Source organism: Heterodontus francisci, chromosome 9 (assembly GCF_036365525.1).
Source record: "Heterodontus francisci isolate sHetFra1 chromosome 9, sHetFra1.hap1, whole genome shotgun sequence".
NCBI lineage: Eukaryota > Metazoa > Chordata > Chondrichthyes > Heterodontiformes > Heterodontidae > Heterodontus > Heterodontus francisci.
In genome coordinates, this window is record NC_090379.1 from 12,887,550 (window position 1) to 12,908,486 (window position 20,937).

The following is a 20,937-nucleotide window of genomic DNA, read 5'->3' on the forward strand; positions in this document are numbered from 1 at the left end:
TACAGGTAATACTTTATTCATTAAGATATGACTTAAAGGAAATAAACTCTCCCATATCCAGGTGGATGCAAACATTACATAACACAATCTCCGGCCTCAAACTCCGACACCTGGAAAGCCTTGGAGAACTTCTGCAGCGGAAGGAAGGTTTGCAAGGTATCCTGTCAAGAGTTAAAGGTACAGTCCTTCGGGTGTGCCCTCCTGTTTCTTGTACAGAACATTTTCTTTAGATTTCTTGAAGTCTTCATTGGTTACCTTCATCCTTCGCTCACGTAGGGCCATCAAACCAGCTTCTGTACAGATAGCCTGCAACAGGGATACCCGGACACATTTAATTGCAATGTTCCATTATTAAATCTGTCTGTTACTATATATGGTTAACTCATTAACAGAGACAACTTGCTTTTCATTCATTCATGGGCTGTGAGCATCGTTGGCAAGGCCAGTATTTATTGCTCATCCCTAAAGGTTTTGAGAAGGTGGTGTGAGCTGCCTTCTTGAACTGCTGCAGTCCATATGGTGCAGATACAGCCACAGTGCTGTTAGAAAGGAAGTTGCAGGATTTTGACCCAGCAACAATGAAGGAATGGCAATATAGTTCCAAGTCAGGGTGTGTGACTTGGAGGGGAATAAGCAGATGGTGGTGTTCCCACGCATCTGCTGCTCTTCTAGGTGGTAGAGGTTGCTGGTTTGGAAGGTGCTGTTGAAGGAGCCTTGGTGAGTTGCTGCAGTGCATCTTGTAGATGGTACACACTGTGCGCCTGTGGTGCAGGGAGTGAATATTGAAGGTATTGAAGGGGTGCCAATCAAGCAGGTTGCTTTGTCCTGGATGGCGTCGACCTTCCGAGTGTTGCTGGAGATGCACTCATCCAGGCAAGTGGAGAGTATTCCATCACACTCCTGACTTGTGCTGAAAAGATGGATGGTGGACAGGCTTTGGGGAGTCAGGAGGTGAGTTACTCACTGCAGAATTCCCAGCCGCTGACCTGTAACCACAATATTTACATGGCTGGTCCAGTTAAGTTTCTGGTCAATGGTGACCCCCAGGATGTTGATGGTGGGGGATTCAGCGATGGTAATGCTATTGAATGTCATGGGGAGATGGTTAGATTCTCTAAAATAAAAGCAAAATACTGCGGATGCTGGAAATCTGAAACAAAAACAAGAAATGCTGGAATCACTCAGTTTGTCTGGCAGCATCTGTGGAAAGAGAAGGGTCACTGACCCGAAACGTTAACTCTGCTTCTCTTTCCACAGATGCTGCCAGACCTGCTGAGTGATTCCAGCATTTCTTGTTTTGGTTAGATTCTCTCTTGTTGGAGATGGTCATTGCCTAGCACTTGTGTGGCACAAATGTTATTTGTCTCTTATCAGCCCAAACCTGAATGTTGTCCAAGTCTTGCTGCATGCGGGCAGGGACTGCTTTAGTGCCTGAGGAGTTATGAATGGTATTGAACACTGTGCAATCATCATCGAACATTCCCAATTCTGACCTTATTACAGAAAGTCATTGATGAAGCAGCTGAAGATGGTGGGCCTGGGACACTACCCTGAGGAACTCCTGCAGCAATGTCTTAGGCTGAGATGATTGACCTCCAAAAACCACAACATCTTCCTTTGTGCTAGGGATGACTCCGAGCAGTGGAAAGTTTTCCCCGATTCCCTTTGACTCCAGTTTTGCTAGGGCTCCTCGATTCCATACTCAGTCAAATGCTTCCTTGGTGTCAAGGGCAGTCACTTTCACCTCACCTCGAATTCAGCAACTTTTGTCCGTGTTTAGACCAAGGCTGTAATGAAGTCAGGAGCTGAGTAGCCCTAGCGGAACCCAAACTGAGCGTCACTGAGCGGGTTATTGGTGAGCAAGTGCTGCTTGACAGCACTGTCAACGATACTTTCCATCACTTTACTGATGATTAAGATTAGAGTGATGGGGCGGTAATTGGTCGGGTTGGATTTATCCTGCTTTTTGTGGACAAGCCATACCTGGGCAATTTTCCACATGCCGGGTAGATGCTAGTGTTGTAGCCGTACTGGAACAGCTTAGCTACGGGTGTGACAAGTTCCCAGGAGGAGTCAGAGATGAATCATCCACTTAGCACTTCTGGCTGAACATGGATGCAAATGCTTCAGCCTCGTCCTTTGCACTGATGTGCTGGGCTCCCCCATCATTGAGCTTAGGGATGTTTGTGGATCCTCCCCACCGGTTAGTTGTTTAATTATCCACCACTATTGCAGGACTGGATGTTGCAGGACTGCAGAGCTTTTATCTGATCCTTTGGTTGTGGGATTGTTTAGCTCTATCACATGCTGATTCACCATTTGGCATGCATGTAGTCCCATGCTGTAGCTTCACCAGGCTGCCACCTCATTTTAATGTGTGCCTGGTGCTGCTCCTGGCCTGCCCTCCTACAATCCTCATTGAACGAGAATTGATCCCTTGGCTTGACGGTAATGGTAGGGTGAGGGATATGCCGGGCCATGAGGTTACAGATTGTGGTATAATACAATTCTGCTGCTGCTGATGGCCCACCGCACCTCATGAATGTTCAGTTTTGAGCTGCTATATCTGTTCTGAATTTATCCCATTTAGCAGGGTGGGATAATGGAGCCCAACCTTAATGTGAAGACAGGACCGTCTCCACAAGGTCCAAGGACTGTGTGGTGGTCACACCTACCAATACTGTCATGGATAGATGCATCTAGATCAGTGAGGACAAGGTTGAGTAGGTTTTCCCTCCTGTTGGCTCTCTCACACCTGTCGCAGACCCAGTCTGGTAGATATGTCCTCAGGACTCGGCCAGCTCAGTCAGTAGTGTTGCTCCTGAGCCACACTGAAGTCCCCCACCAAGAGTACATTCTGTGCCCTTGCTACCCTCAGTGCTTCTTCCAAGTGATATTCAACATAAAGGATTTATCAGCTGAGGGAGAGCAGTAGGTGGTCATCAGCAGGTTTGCTTGCCCAGGTTTGACCTGATGCCAAGGCACTTCATGAGGTTTGGAGTCAATGTGTGGACTCCCAGGGCCACTCCCTCCGTCCCAACTGTAAACCACTCTGCCTCCACCTCTCGTGGGTCTGTCCTAATGTTGGGACAGGACATACCAAGGAGTGTTGCTGGAGGAGGCTGGGACATTGGCTGTAAGGTATGATTCAGTGAATATGACTATATCAGGCTGTTGCTAGACTAGTCTGTGGGACAGCTCTCCCAACTTTGGCACAAGCCTCCAGATGTTAGTAAGGAGAACTTTGCAGGATCAACGGGGCTGGGTTTGCCTTTGTCGTTTCTGGTGCCTAGGTCGATGCCGGGTGGTCCGTCCCGGTTTTATTTTTATTTGACTATTCTGCAGCGATCTGATACAACTGAATGTCTTGCTTGGCCATTTTCGAGGGCAGTTAAAAGTCAACCACATTGCTGTGCATCTGGAGTCACATGTAGGCCACACCAGGTAAGGACGACAGATTTCCTTCCCTAAAGGACATTAGTGAATCAGATGGATTTTTATGACAATCTGGTAATTTCGTGGTCATTATTATTGAGACTAGCTTTGCTTTATTCCTTGTTTATTAATTAATTGAATTTAAATCCTCCCAGACGCCATGGTGGGGTTTGAACTCGTGACCTTAGAGCATTCGTCCTGGCCTCTGGATTACGAGTCCAGTTACATAATCACTATACCACCATCCTCCTTGATGACAAGTTGCTAATGACAATTAGTAGCCAAACAAGATGCATTTAGATGAGGAACTTGCATGTCTAGAACCCCTCATCAGGTCCCTTGGAAACACTGCAAAGTGCTAACGGGGCAGTGACTTGCTACATGGGCAATCCTGCAGCCATTCTGCCCACAGCAAGATCCCACAAACAGCAATAAGATGCCTGAGCAGTTTTGATCTGTTTTTGATCGAGTTGGTTGAGGAAGGAATGTTGTCCAGGAGAATTGGGATTTTTAACATCCTAATCAGCAGATGGAACCTTGGTTTAACATCATACCCGACATGGCGCCTCCAACATGCAACACTTGGTGCCAACCTAGATTAGCTGCTCAAGTCCTGGAAATGTGGCTTGAACCTTCTGAGGGAAGGTTGCTACCAACTGAGTTAAATTGACATCCCTGAATGTAAACCAGCCAGGGTTTCTCTCCCAATTGCCATCTGGTGCCCTCTGCTGGGAAGGCCATGTTTGACAATGGGATTTGGGCCTGGCTACATAGTTAAGCAAACAGCTTGTTGATGCTCATCGGCCCAGGCTCACAATTGGGAGAAGTACCAGAGTGTGGTCAGCTCCCACGGAACCGTGTACCACAAGAGTGTCAGACGTTTGTGCTAGAACTTAAGGAATAGGGGCAGATTAACAAGATAATGGTTGAGCTAAATCAACTCAACTTTCCTGCTTGATCCCCATATCCCTTGATAGTGTCCAAAAATCTACTGATCTCCGTCTTGAATATACTCATCGACTGAGCACTCACAGCCCTTGGAATACAGAATGCTAAAGATTCACAAGCCTCAGTGAAGAAATTTCTCATGTCAGCCCTAAATGACCAACCCCTTATCCTGAGACTAGGTCTCTTAGATCTAGACTTACAGTCAGGGGAGACAGCCTCTCAGCATCTTCTCTGCCAAACCCTCTAAGAATCTTATACATTTTAATGAAATCAGCTCTCATTCTTCTAAACTCCAGAGAATATCGGCCCATTCTACTCAATCTCACCTCATAGGACAGCCATCTCTTCCCAGAGATCACTCTAGCATGAGAGGTGAGGAAAACCACAGAGGGAAGAAGAAAAATGCCCCACTCACCTTAATGTCTGCCCCAGACAGATCATCTTTAGCGAGGATCAGTTCATCCAGACTCACGTCTTGTGCTACTGTCATTCTGCTCGTATGGATTTGAAAGATACGCCTCTTGGTCTTTTCATCTGGGAGAGGAAATTCAATCTTACGATCGATCCTCCCTGGAATGACAGAAAGTCAAAATAAGAAAAAGACTTGCCTTTGTACAGCGTCTTTTCACAGTCTCAAATGTCTCACACAATTCATTATCTTTGGCGTGCAGTTATGTAGGCATAGGAGGTACAGTAGCGTATGTCACTGGACAAGTAATTCAGAGGCCTGAACTAATGACCCGGAGACATGAGTTCAAATCCCACCATGGCAGCTGGAGAATTTAAATTGAGTTTATTACATGAATCTGGAATACAAAAACTAGTCTCAGTGATAGTGACCATCTAACTACCAGATTATCGTAAAAACCCATGTGGTCCACTAATGCCCTTCAGGGAAGGAAATCTGCCATCGTTACCCAATCTGGCCTACATGTGTCTCCAGACCCACAGTAATGTGGTTGACACCTAACTTGACAAAACAAACAACTTAATTATACCGCAACTACAAAGTACAATTACTCTGGGAGAACCTTCACCACATGGTCTGCAGTGGCTCACCACCACCTTCTCAAGGGCAATTAGGGATGGCAATAAATATTGGCTTTGCGAGCGACATCCACATGCCGTGAATTAATTAAATAAAAAGGCAGCAGGTAATCAGTGGTAAAACATCCCAATGACCAGTTTGCTTGTCGATGACACTGGTTAAGGGAGGACTCTGGGCTCCACTGTGAATAGTGCCATGATCAGCTGAGCAGTAGCACGGTTCAATGAATGACTGAAAGACGGTATCTCTGACAATGCAGAACTCCCCCAGTAATGCCGTCAACATGTTAAAACCCTGATACAAGATCTAAAGCTTCTGTGTAGCCACGGTTTGTGTGACACTTCGCTAACAGTAAACGTATACCAGTTAGCACAATGTGCCTGCATTGCACGGAGTAAAACTCTGATGTCCCCTCAGTGATACGCAGTCAACAGCATAACTCGTCAGGACTGGCTCTCACTGCTACACGTGTGGTTTAATGAGCAGCATTTGGTTAAGTAGCCAGGTATTTGCACTGACAATTAGCTCTGATCCAGTCCCTGGCCAATGTAAAACCACCAAACATAGGAGGAGTAAGCTATTCGGCCCATCGAGCCTGCTCTGCCATTAAACTAGATCATGGCTGATCATCTACCTCAACGCCATTTCCCTGCACTATCTCCATATCCCTGTATATCTTTAAGAACTAGAAATCTATCAAGCTCTGTCTTGAATATAATCAATGACTGAGCCTCACAACCCTCTGTGGTAGCGAATTCTAAATATTCGCCACCCTGCGCCTGAAGAAATTCTTCCTCATCTCAGTCCTAAATGGCCATCCACTTATTCTGAGACTATGTCCCCTAGTTCTAGACCACCATCCAGCCAGGAGAAACATGCTTATTTCAACCTTGTTGAGTTCTGTAAGAATTTTGTATGCTTCAATGAGATCACCTCATTCCTCTAAATTCTAGAGAATACAGGCCCAGTCTCCTCAATCTCCCCTAATAGGACAATCCCACCATCCCAGGAATCAGTCTTGTGAACCTTTGTTGCATTCCCTCTATGATAAGTATATCCTTCCTTTGGTAAGACAACCAAAACTGTACACAATACTCCAGGTGCACTCTCACCAAGGCGCTATACAATTGCAGCAAGACTTCTTTACTCCTGTACTCAAATCCCCTTGCAATAAAGGCCAATATACGATTTGCCTTCCTAATTTGTTGCTGCACCTGCATGTGAGCTTTCAATGACTTCTGAACCGAGGACACCCAGGTCCCTTTGGACATCAACACTTCCCAATCTCTCACCATTTAACAAATACTCTGCATTTTTGTTTTTCCTACCAAAGTGGATAACCTCACACTTTTCCACATTATATTCCATCTGCCATTCACGTAGCCTGTCTAAATCACCTTGAAGCCTCTTTGCATCCTCCCACAACTCACATTTCCACTTAGTTTTGTGTCATCAGCAAACTTGGAAATATTACATTTGATTCCCACATCCAAATGTGAATAGCTGGGGCCCAAGCAGTGATCCATGTGGTGCCCCACTAGTCACAGCCTGCCATCCTGAGAATGACCTGCTTATTCCGACTCTGTTTTCTGTCCGTTAACCAATTCTCAATCCATGCCAGTATATTACTCCCAATCCCATGTGTTCTAATTTTGCTTACTAACCTGCATGGGACCTTATCGAAAGCCTTCTGAAAATCCAAATTTGCCACCTCCACTGGTTCTTCCTGATCTATTCAAAAAACTCAACAGGTTTCTCAAACATGATTCCCTTTTCATAAATCCACGTTGACTCTGCCCCATCCTACCATTATTTTTCTAGTGTTCAGTTATCACATCCTTTATAATCGATTCTAGCATTTTCCCTACTACTGATGTCAGGCTAATAGGTCTATAGTTCCCGTTTTCTCTCTCCTTCCTTTCTTAAATAGTTGGGTTACATTTGCTACCTTCCAATCTGCTGGAACCGTTCTTCAGAATCTATAGAATTTTGGAAGGTGACCACCAATGCATCCACTACCTCTACAGCCACCTCTTTCAACACTCTGGAATGTAAATCATCAGGTCCAGGGAATTTATCAACTTTCGGTCCCATTAATTTCTCTAGTACGACTTTTTTACGAATACTAATTTCTTTCAGTTCCTCATTCTCGCTAGTTCCTTGGATTTCTAATATTCCTGGGAGGTTTACTGTATCTTTCTCTGTGATGACAGACACAAAGTATTTGTTTAGTTTCTCTGCTATTTCCTTATTCCCCGTTATAAATCCCGTCTCTGCCTGTAGTGGACTCATATTTCTCTTTGCTAATCTTTTCCTTTTTACATACCAATAGAAGCTTTTACAATCTATTTTTATGTTTCTCGCTAGTTTACTTTCATATTCTATTTTCTCTTTATCAGTTTCTTGGTCCTCTTTTGCTGAATTCCAATCCTCAGGCCTACTACATTTTTGGCAACTTTATAAGCCTCTTGCATTAATCGAATACAATTTTTAACTTCACTTGTTAGCCATGGTTGGATCACTTTTCCTGTTGGGTTTTTGTGCTCAATGGAATGTTCTTTGGGCCTCCTTATCTCGAGAGACAATGGATACGCGCCTGGAGGTGGTCAGTGGTTTGTGAAGCAGCGCCTGGAGTGGCTATAAAGGCCAATTCTGGAGTGACAGGCTCTTCCACAGGTGCTGCAGAGAAATTTGTTTGTTGGGGCTGTTGCACAGTTGGCTGTCCCCTTGCGCCTCTGTCTTTTTTCCTGCCAACTACTAAGTCTCTTCGACTCGCCACAATTTAGCCCTGTCTTTATGGCTGCCCGCCAGCTCTGGCGAATGCTGGCAACTGACTCCCACGACTTGTGATCAATGTCACACGATTTCATGTCGCGTTTGCAGACGTCTTTATAACGGAGACATGGACAGCCGGTGGGTCTGATACCAGTGGCGAGCTCGCTGTACAATGTGTCTTTGGGGATCCTGCCATCTTCCATGCGGCTCACATGGCCAAGCCATCTCAAGCGCCGCTGACTCAGTAGTGTGTATAAGCTGGGGATGTTGGCCGCTTCAAGGACTTCTGTGTTGGAGATATAGTCCTGCCACCTGATGCCAAGTATTCTCCGAAGGCAGCGAAGATGGAATGAATTGAGACGTCGCTCTTGGCTGGCATACGTTGTCCAGGCCTCGCTGCCGTAGAGCAAGGTACTGAGGACACAGGCCTGATACACTCGGACTTTTGTGTTCCGTGTCAGTGCGCCATTTTCCCACACTCTCTTGGCCAGTCTGAACATAGCAGTGGAAGCCTTACCCATGCGCTTGTTGATTTCTGCATCTAGAGACAGGTTACTGGTGATAGTTGAGCCTAGGTAGGTGAACTCTTGAACCACTTCCAGAGCGTGGTCGCCAATATTGATGGATGGAGCATTTCTGACATCCTGCCCCATGATGTTCGTTTTCTTGAGGCTGATGGTTAGGCCAAATTCATTGCAGGCAGACGCAAACCTGTCGATGAGACTCTGCAGGCATTCTTCAGTGTGAGATGTTAAAGCAGCATCGTCAGCAAAGAGGAGTTCTCTGATGAGGACTTTCCGTACTTTGGACTTCGCTCTTAGACGGGCAAGGTTGAACAACCTGCCCCCTGATCTTGTGTGGAGGAAAATTCCTTCTTCAGAGGATTTGAACGCATGTGAAAGCAGCAGGGAGAAGAAAATCCCAAAAAGTGTGGGTGCGAGAACACAGCCCTGTTTCACACCACTCAGGATAGGAAAGGGCTCTGATGAGGAGCCACCATGTTGAATTGTGCCTTTCATATTGTCATGGAATGAGGTGATGATACTTAGTAGCTTTGGTGGACATCCGATCTTTTCTAGTAGTCTGAAGAGACCACGTCTGCTGACGAGGTCAAAGGCTTTGGTGAGATCAATGAAAGCAATGTAGAGGGGCATCTGTTGTTCACGGCATTTCTCCTGTATCTGACGAAGGGAGAACAGCATGTCAATAGTCGATCTCTCTGCACGAAAGCCACACTGTGCCTCAGGGTAGACGCGCTCGGCCAGCTTCTGGAGCCTGTTCAGAGCGACTCGAGCAAAGACTTTCCCCACTATGCTGAGCAGGGAGATTCCACGGTAGTTGTTGCAGTCACCGCGGTCACCTTTGTTTTTATAGAGGGTGATGATGTTGGCATCGCGCATGTCCTGGGGTACTGCTCCCTCGTCCCAGCACAGGCATAGCAGTTCATGTAGTGCTGAGAGTATAGCAGGCTTGGCACTCTTGATTATTTCAGGGGTAATGCTGTCCTTCCCAGGGGCTTTTCCGCTGGCTAGGGAATCAATGGCATCACTGAGTTCCGATTTGGTTGGCTGTATGTCCAGCTCATCCATGACTGGTAGAGGCTGGGCTGCATTGAGGGCAGTCTCAGTGACAGCATTCTCCCTGGAGTACAGTTCTAGGTAGTGCTCAACCCAGCGGTCCATCTGTTTGCGTTGGTCAGTGATTATGTCCCCCGATTTAGATTTGAGGGGGGTGATCTTCTTGATGGTTGGCCCAAGAGCTCTCTTCATGCCATCATACATTCCTCTGATGTTTCCGGTGTCTGAGGCCAGCTGAATATGGCTGCATAGGTGTTGCCAGTAGTCGTTTGCGCAACGCCTAGCTGTTCTTTGTGCAGTACTTCTGGCTGCTTTAAGTGCTGCGGATGTTAAATCGCTGGGGGCTTTCTTGTAGTTCAAAAGTAGTTCAATGGAATGTAAACTGCCTATATACAGTCATACCTTTTAATGTAGTTTCTCAAGATACCACAGCCAACCTGCCCCTCATACCTTCATAGTTTCCTTTGTTTAGATTTACAACCTTAGTTTCGGATTGAACTTCTTCACTTTCAATCTTAAATTCTATGATATTATGATCACTCTTCCCTAGAGGCTCCATAAAAACGAGATTATTAATTAGCCCTTTCTCATTGCACAGTACCAGATCTAGTTAGATCCTCAACACAGTTCTACATTCCAGGAATTTGTCCTCCACAGCATTAGTGCCAATTATGTTTACCAGTCTATTTTTAAAAAATTCGTTAGAGGTATGTGCGTGTTGCTGGCTATGCAAGCATTTATTGCCCATCCTAATTGCCCTCAAGAAGGTGATGGGGAGCTGTCTTCTTGAACCACTGCAGTCCTTGGGGTATAGATACTGTTACTGCGCTGTTAGGAAGAGAATTCCAGGATATTGACCCAGCAACAGTGAAGGAATGGCGATATAGCTTCAAGTTAGGATGGTGTGTGGCTTGGGGGTGGGGGTGGGGGTGGGCAGATTTGCAGGTGGTGGTGTTCCCATGCAACAGCTACCCTTGTCCCTCTAGGTAGTGGAGGTCGCAGCTTTGGAAGGTGCTGTCGAAGGAGCCTTGGTGAGTTGCTGCAATACATCTTGTAGATGGTACACACTGCTGCCACTGCGAGTCAGTGGTGGAGGGAGTGAACATTGAAGGTGGCAGATGAAGTGCCAGTCAAGCGGGCTGCTTTGTCCTGGATGGTGTCAAGCTTCTTGAGCGTTGTTGGAACTGCACCCATCCAGGTAAATGGAGAGTATTCCATCACACTCCTGAGTTGTACCTTGTAGATGGTTGACAGGCATTGAGGAGGCAGGAGGGGAGTTACTCGCCGCAGAATTCTTAGTCTCTGACCTGCTCTTGTAGCCACAGCATTTATGTGGCTGGTCCAGTTCAGTTTCTGGTCAATGGTGACCTCCAGGATGTTGATAGTGGGAGATTCAGCAATGGTAATGCCATTAAACGTCACGGGGAAATGGTTGGATTCTCTTTTGTTTGGGATGGTCATTGCCTGCACTCGTGTGGCAAAATGTTACTTGCCACTTATCAGCCCAAGCCTGGAAGTAGGCCAGGTTTTGCTGCACATGGACACAAGCTACTTCAGTATCTGAGGAGTTGTGAATGGTGAACATTGTGCAAACATCCCCACCTTTGATCTTATGATGGAGGAAAGGTCATCGATGAAACAGCTGAAGATGGTTGGGCCGAGGACACTACCCTCAGTAACTCCTGCAGTCATGTCCTGGAGCTGAGATGATTGACCTCCAATAACCACAACCTTTATGCCAGGTATGATTCCAACCAACGGAGAGTTTTTCCCCTGATTCCCATTGACTTCAGTTCTGCTAGGGCTCCTTGATGCCATACTCAGTCAAATGCTACCTTGAAGGCAAGAGCAGTCACTCTCACCTCGCCTCTGGAGTTCAGCTCTTTTGTCCATGTTTGGACTAAGGTTGTAATGGAGTGAATGGCACTGGCGGAACCCAAACTAAGCATCAGTGAGGTTATTGCTGACCATTACTTTGCTAATGATCGGGAGTAGACTGATGGGGCAGTAATTGGCTGGGTCGGATTTGTCCTGCTTTCTGTGCACAGAACATACCTGGGCAATTTTCCACATTGCCGGGTAGATGCCAGTGTTGTAGCTGTACTGGAACAGCTTGGCTAGGGGTGCAGCTCGTTCTGGAGCACAGGTCTTCAGTACTATTGCTGGAAGTTGTCAGGGCCCATAAGCCTTTGCAGTTTTTAAAAATTGTTCATGGGAAATGGACGTCGCTGGCTAGGCCAGCATTACCCGCGAGAAGGTGGTGGTGAGCTGCCTTCTTGAACCGCTGCAGTCCTTGGGGTGTAGGTACACCAACAGCGCTAGCGATTTGATTGAACTGAGTGGCTTGCTAGGCCATTTCAGAGGGCATGTAAGAGTCTACCAGGTAAGGACAGCAGATTTCCTTTCCTGCAGGACATTAGTGAACCAGATGGTTTCATAGTCACCATTAGACTAGCTTTTTAATTCCAGCTGAATTGAATTCAAATTTCACCATCTGCCATGGTGGGATTCGAACCCATGGCCCTAGAGCATTAGTCCAGGCTCTAGATTAATAGTACAGTGACATTACCACCATGCCACCACCACCAGCCCCCCCTATATCCAATGCCTTCTGCTGTTACTTGCTATCACTTGGAGTGAACTGAATTGGCTGAAGACTGGCATCTGTGATGCTGGGGACCTCAGGAGGAGGCCAAGATGGATCATCCACTCGGCACTTCCGGTTGAAGACAGATGTAAATGTTTCAGCCTTGCTTTTTGCACTGATGTGCTGGGCTCCTCCATCGTTGAGGATGAGGATGTTTGTGGAACCTCCTCCTCCTCTGTCAGTTGCTTAATTGTCCACCACCATTCACGACTGGATGTGGCAGGACTGCAGAGCTTAGATCTGATCCGTTGGTTGTGGGATCGCTTAGCCTTGACGATTGCATGCTGCTTCCGCTGTTTGGCATGCAAGTAGTCCTGTGTTGTAGCTTCACCAGGTTGGCACCTCATTTTTACGTATGCCTGGTGCTGCTCCTGGCATGCCCTCTTACACTCTTCATTGAACCAGGGTTGGTCCCCTGTCTTTATGGTAATGGTAGTGTAGAGAATCTATATGTAGATTGAAGTCCCGCATGATTACTGTACTACCCTTGTTACATGCACCTCTAATTTCCTGATTTATACCGTGCCCAACATTACCACTACTGTTTGGTGGCCTATGAACAACTCCTACCAATGTTTGCTGACCCACGCTGTTTCTTAGTTCTACCTTCAATCTAAGATCCTCGCTCACTAATCCTTATTAACAGCTCTACCCCACCTCCTTTTCGCCGATCCTTCCCAAGTGTCGAATACCCCTTGAACATTCAATTCCCACCCTGCAGCCACGTCTCCGTAATGGCAATTAGATCATATCTGTTTACTTCTATTTGTGCTGTCAATTCATCTACCTTGTTACAAATGTTGTGTGCATTCAGATAGAGTATTTTCAAGTCTATTTTTTTTTTATTATTTCCATAACCTCTAACCTTATCTGCTGTCGTACTCTTGGGTTTATACACTCTGTCCCTTCCTGCCACACTCAGATTATTAATTACCTTATTGCTACTTTGCTCTCTTGGCTTCTCCTCCTATTTTAAATTATGACATCTTCCCTCACTTGATGCCTTGACCCTACTATTTAGTTTAAAGCCCTCTCTACCACCCTAGTTACACGACTCACCAAAACACTGGTGACAGCGCGGTTCAGGTGAACACTGTCCCACTTTCCCCAGTGCTGTTGCCAGTACCCCATGAATCGAAACCCATTCCTCCCACACCAACCTTTGAGCCACATATTTAACTCTCTGATCTTATTTACCCTATGCCAATTTGCTCGTGGCTCAGGTAATAATTATTAGCTTTGAAGTTCTACATTTTCATTTAGCCATTAGTTGCTCATGCAGAACCTCTTTCCTAGTCCCATCTATGTGGTTGGTACCCACATGGACCACAACTGGATCCACCCCTCCCACTGCAAGTTCCTCTCCAGCCCCCAGCAGATGTCCCAAACTCTGGCACCAGGCAGGCAACAGAGCCTTCCGGACACTCGCCCTTGGCGAACTGTGTCTATCCCCCTGGCTATACTATCTCCTAGTACCACTATGTTCCTATTTATTTCCCATGCTTGAGTGGCTTCCTGTACCACAGTGCCATGGTCAGTTTGCTCATCCACCCTGCAGCCCTTGCTTTCATCCATACAAGTTGAAAGAATCTCAAACCTGTTGGACAATTTCAAGGGCTGAGGCTCCTCCACTTCTGCCTTCTAGATCCCCTTACCTGCCTCACTCACAGTCACACCCCCCTGTCCCTGACCACTGACCAAATCAGAAGATCCTATCCTAAGGGGTGTGACTGCCTTCTGGAACAAAGTGTCCAGGTAACTTTCCCCCTCCCTGATGCATTGCAGTGTTTGTAGCTCGGCCTCCAGCTCACTGACTCTGAGCCGAAGCTCCTCAAGCTGCAGACACGTGTTTGCCTTGGATCATACTGGTGTCCATCAGCTCCCACATACTGCAGCTGCAACACATCATCTGCCCTGCCATCTTTATTGTGAATTAATTTATTACTCTTAATGTATAATTAATAAACTCTACTATCACCAAGATCTACTACTACTAAGCTTTACTACTGCTACTAAACCTTACTAATACTATTAAAACCTTACTAATAAATTACCTGAGTTTCTTATTTCAGTTAATGCTACACTAACACCAATTAAAATTCATTCGTTTAGATAAGAGAAAAATGTTCACCAACCAATCTCCTACCTTCTTTGCTGTAATGTCACAAATCAATTTTCTTTGGAATGCTCTGAACCCACACACTCACCACCCAAGCTCTTCAAACTCTCGCCACTGTCTCTAGGTTACCCTCTATTTCTGGGAAGAAACTTGCGTCTTCTACAGCTACTGGAGGCTGAAAAAACAGCACCTATTGCCCCCTCTGCACCCAATTCCCATGTGGACCAAATTCCCACCTTCAGGCTCTGACTACGTCTCACTCAGGCGAAGTCTCCTCTCCATGTGCCACTTACTCAGTGCGGTTTGAAAACCTGACTCCTTACGTAGAGCCTCTGAAGAGTCACTAGCTAGTTAGCTTTAGTTATTGGAAATAGGCATAAGTCCCATAAGGTACTGAAAGAAACAAAGAGCAAGTATTAACTTGCATTCTGTGTTTTCCATTGTGGATTTTCCATATTTTCCTTTGCCAGCTCAGATTTCCAGCTTTTGAAGTTTAAAAATTATTACTCCAAATCTGATTGCTTTCGGTTGCACTGTCTAACTGATTAAGTAACAACTTCTATTAACATGCCACCTGTAAACTCACCTGGCCTGATGAGCGCTGGGTCAAGTGTTTCTATCCTGTTCGTGGCCATGATAACTTTCACATCTCCTCGAGAGTCAAATCCATCCAGCTGGTTTAGAAGCTCCAACATTGTTCGCTGGATTTCCCGTTCACCACCGGAATTGGAATCGTACCTGAGAACAAAATGCAATTCAATGATCAGAACGCCTTACACTGGCAGCAAGCACAGCATTGGTAGCAAGCACATGAGATTCTCACCAACCTCCAGTAGGCTGAGAGGCCAAGACAAGAAAAACACTCAAAAGCGCCACCTCCAATGGAATTTTGGCACTGAGCCATTCGGACCAAGAAGGTCCTGGATTTAAGATTCAATCTGTACAAAAGAACTGACCAACACAGAAAACACCAAGGAGGTGACATGCCAGGTGGCAAGTGTAGCAGGCTTGGGAGGGGCAAGAGGCTTTGGAACTTAATGCTAACATTGGGGTTTTTCCTCACTTCATGCCTGTCTGTTGTAGATGAATTGACAGAAATTGATTGCTAGAATTCAACAACTCCATTATCCTTGTATTGTGTGACTACCCAGATTGTAGAAAATGAACTAGATGGATCTTGCTCTTTCTTCATCTAGCAATTCCTATGATTACGAGTTGCCTGGAACCAGCGATTAATGAGTTCTCTCTCCTCCATGCAGTTCCATTCAGCTTTCCATTGGATCACAGCCTCCTGCCAACATGCACAATTGTTCATGTGTGAACCAGTACCCGTGTGTGTCCGTGTGGACAGCCTTGGCTGAGTGGGTAACGCTCTCACCTCTGAGTCAGAAGACTGTGGATTCAAGCACCACTCCAGAGACTGGAGCACAAATTCTAGGTTAGTACTCCCAATGCAGTACTGAGGGACAGTGGCACATCTTTCAGATGAGATATGAAACTGAGGCCTCGTCTACCCTCTTAAGTGGACATAAAAAGGGTCCCATGACACTATTTTGAAGAGGAGCAGGGGAGTTCTCCCCAGGGTTCTGGCCAATATTTATCCCTCAAACAACCAGAACAGATTATCCGGTCTTTGTCACATTGCTGCTTGTGGGATCTTGCTGTGCACCAGCTGGCTGTCACTTTTTCCTACATCGCAGCAGTGACTCCACTTCACAAGTACTTTATTAGCTGTAAAGCACTTTGGGATGTCCTGAGGACGTGAAAGCTGTTACATAAATGCAAATATTTCTTTCAGTTCATACCACAAGCTAATATCCACCATAACTTGAATATATAAACTGTACCGACTCAAGAAAAACTCCAACACATATAAGAACATTGTAACTGTGCTCAAAGGCACTTCTTAATCCAGCTTACCTTTTTGTGCCGATTGCATCAATTTCATCAATAAACACGATGGAGGGAGCATGCTCTTCTGCAACTCGGAACAACTCACGTACAAGTTTTGGTCCATCTCCCAGATACTTCTGGATAAGCTCTGAACCAACCACTCGCAGGAAGGTAGCCGAGGTTTGGTTTGCTACTGCTTTAGCTAACAGAGTCTTACCTGCACATCAATAACAAACAGCACACATCAACAAGTTGGGCCATTCAACAGTGTTCAGTTTGAATCCGTGAGATTCCACTGAGATTAAAGTGACAATATCAGAAACATTTAACATGCTGAGTACATTAATTTTACTCCCCTTAGTAACGAGATGCAGGGCATCCCAAGACTGTTAATGAGAGGCAAACTCTCCCACCATTTTGTAGAACTACACTCATAATTCATAAAGGACAGAACTTTGGGTGGTTTTCAGGACAAGAGGATATCAGTGTGCAGGCAATGCATCCACTCCAGATGTTACAGCAGTGCCGGCACAGCGCTGCCCTGGTGCACAAATAGCTAACTCTATGAGCTTGGATAGAAGTCGAGCAGCTGAACAAAATGCAACTTGGCTGCTGTGCCCTACAGTTTTAGACTCTTACAGCTTTGATCCAAATGTGGACAAAAGAGCTGAATTGCAGTGGTGAGGTGAGAGTGACTGCCCTCGACATCAAGGCAGCATTTGACCGAGTGTGGCATCAAGGAGCCCTAGTATAACTGAAGTCAAAGGGAATCAAAGGGAAAACTCTCTGCTGGTTGGAGTCATATCTAGCGCAAAGGAAGATGTCTGTGGTTGTCGAAGGCCAATCATCTCAACCCCAGGACATCAGTCAAAGTTCCCCAGGATAGTGTCCTAGGCCCAACCATCTTCAGCTGCTTCATCAATGCCCTTTCCTCCATCATAAGGTGAGAAGTGGGGATGTTCGCTGATCATTGCACAATATTCAGTATCATTTGCATCCCACAGATAGCGAAGCAGTCCATGTCCGCATGCAGCAAGACCTGGACAGGCTTGGGCTGATAAGTGGCAAGTAACATTCATGCCACACAAGTGCCAGGCAATGAACATCTCCAACAAGGGAGAATTTAACCATCTCCTCTTGATATTCAATTGCATTACCATCGCTGAAACCCCACTATCAACATCCTGGCGGGGGTTACCAATGACCAGAAACAGAACTGAAGCAGCCACATAAATACTGGCTGGTAATTCTGTGGCGGGTCACTCACCTCCTGACTCCCCATCTACAAGGCACAAGCCTGGATGAGTGCAGCACCAACAACACTCCAGAAGCTCGACACCATCCAGGACAAAGCAGTCCCCTTAATCGGCACCCCAACCACCTTAAACATTCAGTCCCTCCACACCAGCGTACAGTGGCAGCAGTGTGTACCATCTACAAGATCCACTGCAATAACTCAGCAAGGCTCCTTAGACAGCACCTTCCAAGCCCACGACCTCTACCACTTAGAAGGACAAGAACAGCAGATGCATGGGAACACCACCCTCCAAGTTCCCCTCCAAGCCACACATCATCCTGACTTGCAACAATATCACCATTCCTTCACTGTCGCTGGATCAAAAACCTGGAACTCCCTCCCTAACAGCACTGTGGGTGTACCTACACTAGATGGACTGCAGCGGTTAAGGTATGCTCAACACCACCTTCTCAAGGGCAATTAGGGATGGGAAATAAACGCCAGCGACACTTATCCCATGAAAGAATTAAAAAAAAAGACTAGGCATAAACTTAAGGCAGAAACCCAGTGTGAAATTCCTGGCACAATCACAGCATTATCCACAAAGTGCGCTGGAGTTGCCAGCTGCTGGTGAAAGTGCACTGTAACCCCTCAGCTGGGTTACTCTGGCAGCAGCAGAACACCAATAACATTTTTATTTTAGCAGCATCTTCTTTTATCCTGATGCACTGAATAGACAGAAGGGATTAAAAAAGAATAAATTAACACCGACGATTTGGATATAGTTTACCTGTGCCAGGTGCTCCATACAGAATGACTCCTTTAGGAGGCTTAATTCCCATTTCTTCATAATATTCAGGATGGGTGAGCGGAAGTTCCACAGATTCCTACAAAAATTATAGTACATTTTTTAAGAATATGAAGGAATATATCTATATATATACACACACACACGCATACACATCTTCAGCTACACGTATATTAAAATCTTACATCTATTCCTACCTCATCTACAAACTTTACTTCCAGTTGTCACATCTTTGTGTCAACATTTGCTTCATTAGAAATTTTTAACGTTCACATTTATAATAGAAATTTCCGATGTAAACTGGTCACATTGTAATTGCACCTTGTTGCCAAAGGTGACACAATAACACTTTATATTTCCCAGCTCCCTAGCCAGCACCATCAAGAAACCCCTTTGCTCTAATCAATTCTACTTCCCAAATTATTAATGTTATTTAAGTATGAATAATATTATGAAACCCAAAGTACTATACAAAATTAAGAACAGAATACATGACTTTAAAATGGAGCCTGAATTATGCCCCATTCCAAACATCAACCGCACTCTAACTGCACTTCCTGTGAAAACTACACTTGGTCTAGACTCCCCGTGTGCAACACGGGTGATCGACGAAGTAATACTGTTACAGAAGTGCCTCTGTGTTTTGTTAAATATATTTTTTGAGGATTCATTTTTGGAAGATTGAAGAAGGGGGTCATGTAAAGGCCACTTGACTTTGAAAAACAGTCCCTGGAAATGTTTTTAAAAGGAGTGCTGAGAGGTCTTGTGAGGAAAACAAGCCTTTCCGGGAAACCACTTGACTTCCAGCAACAACAACAAGCCTTTCCGGGATACCACCTGACTTCCAGCTCAATAAACAACATAGATCTGTGGACACCTGGAGAAGCTGCTTATGAAGAAATGATAGGTCAAGATTGATTGAGGTCAAAAGGTTGACCTCCTGTTGTCGGTTTCGCTTTTGAATTGTTTTGAGTTAGGGTTGAACTGTATAAAAAGGGAGAAAACTTCCAAGGACAGAACAGAATTCCCAAGGAAGGAAAGAAGCCCACAACCCAGCTCAGCTTTCCAGCACCTCTCTAAAAGACCCTGAGAAGTCCACTGTGTCAACTCATCACAACTCCTGTCTTTGAAGAAAAGCCTGCTAAATTAATTCTCAACATCGCCTGAAAAGAACTGTTCTAAAAGATCCCAATGACCGTCTCCGTGTACTCGAATGCCAGACTGTATGCCAGTTTTGGAACACAACATATCTCATCTGCTGTTTCTTCAAAAATGAGCAAGTATTCAGCCCAAGTGTTTTTTTTTTGGTTTTTTTTGTAACAGAGCTCTAAACAACAATCCCTTTTACTTTTCCGGTTAACCGGTGTGTGTGTGTGTGTGTGTGTGTGTGTGTGTGTGTGTGTGTGAGAGCCAGTGTGAGGGGCTAAGGTTAAACGGGAACTTTAATATTTCAATCTGTGTGTTTATGCTTTACTTCATTATTGGTTAAAACTTGTTTTATAATAAACTTATAATTTTGTTGTTTATTAAAGAAACCTGGTTGGTGTGTTTTATTCTGGAAAAAATAGAGTATTTGATTGACCATATTGGTTAAGTGGGAAAAAGATTTAAATGGACGTTGTGACCCATGGAGAAGTGGAACTAGAATAAATGGTGTACTCCTCCTGCCTCAGTCGTAACAATATATTAAATATCCAGCACAGAGCACACAGTTCCTAAAGTAACTTCTTGTAACACGTTGCCTATCATACAATGCTGATGACCACCCCATTGTTATAACAAAGCATAGCTTTCAACTCACTGTAAGCAACACCACTGGGATATGTAATCGCACCCTATATCATTTAATACATTATCAGGCTTCCAAGAATTCCCTTCATCACCTAAAAGTATCAATCGCCTAACCAGCAGCACTGTTCGTTGGGCGTTTTATTCCAGAATACAAGTACACTCGAGTTGAAAGGATCACTGAATTTTGAATCTTACTTTATTAAAAACTTCTCTTAAAAGAAAAAGCAGATCTCACCTTGATTTCCTGGATCTGACTGTCTAGCCCACCGATATCAGCGTACGTCTCCTGCGGAGCCTTCTCCACTTTCATAACAGTCACCAGCGGATCCGTATCATCTGTCAGTACCCCTATCACAGCGTGGACCTGAGGCGAAGGATGAACAAAACCTGTCATTATATGCTTGCAAGCTATTTATAATTTTCCAGGAATCTCAGGGTCTGACATGGCCTGAACTTGGTGTGGTGGGGGGGCATCTGAATGCATTAAAATTATGCATAAAAATCAACGGATAACTCTAATTCTGTTCAAAAACAATTTAGTGCAAATAGCAGCAAAGGCATTAATGACCATCCTATTACTATCTAGAAACCATTTAATCGATATTACTCTGGTAACTGTCTTAAGGTTCCTCTCCTTCCCCCTAAATTCCAAACATTCT

General features: G+C 45.2%; 1 protein-coding gene across 1 annotated transcript in view; it reads right to left on the bottom strand.

The window, feature by feature from the left end:
* Positions 1-20,937, bottom strand: part of LOC137373586 (26S proteasome regulatory subunit 4) — a 32,511-nt gene continuing 11,574 nt past the window's right edge. Inside the window, exons 6-11 of the mRNA XM_068038570.1 lie at positions 20,514-20,642; positions 18,470-18,566; positions 16,470-16,659; positions 15,136-15,287; positions 4,799-4,953; positions 1-306 (exon numbers count right to left, since the gene is read on the bottom strand). Coding sequence (XP_067894671.1) covers positions 172-306; positions 4,799-4,953; positions 15,136-15,287; positions 16,470-16,659; positions 18,470-18,566; positions 20,514-20,642 — 858 coding nt within the window. The 3' untranslated portion in view covers positions 1-171. The remainder of the gene's footprint in view (positions 307-4,798; positions 4,954-15,135; positions 15,288-16,469; positions 16,660-18,469; positions 18,567-20,513; positions 20,643-20,937) is intronic.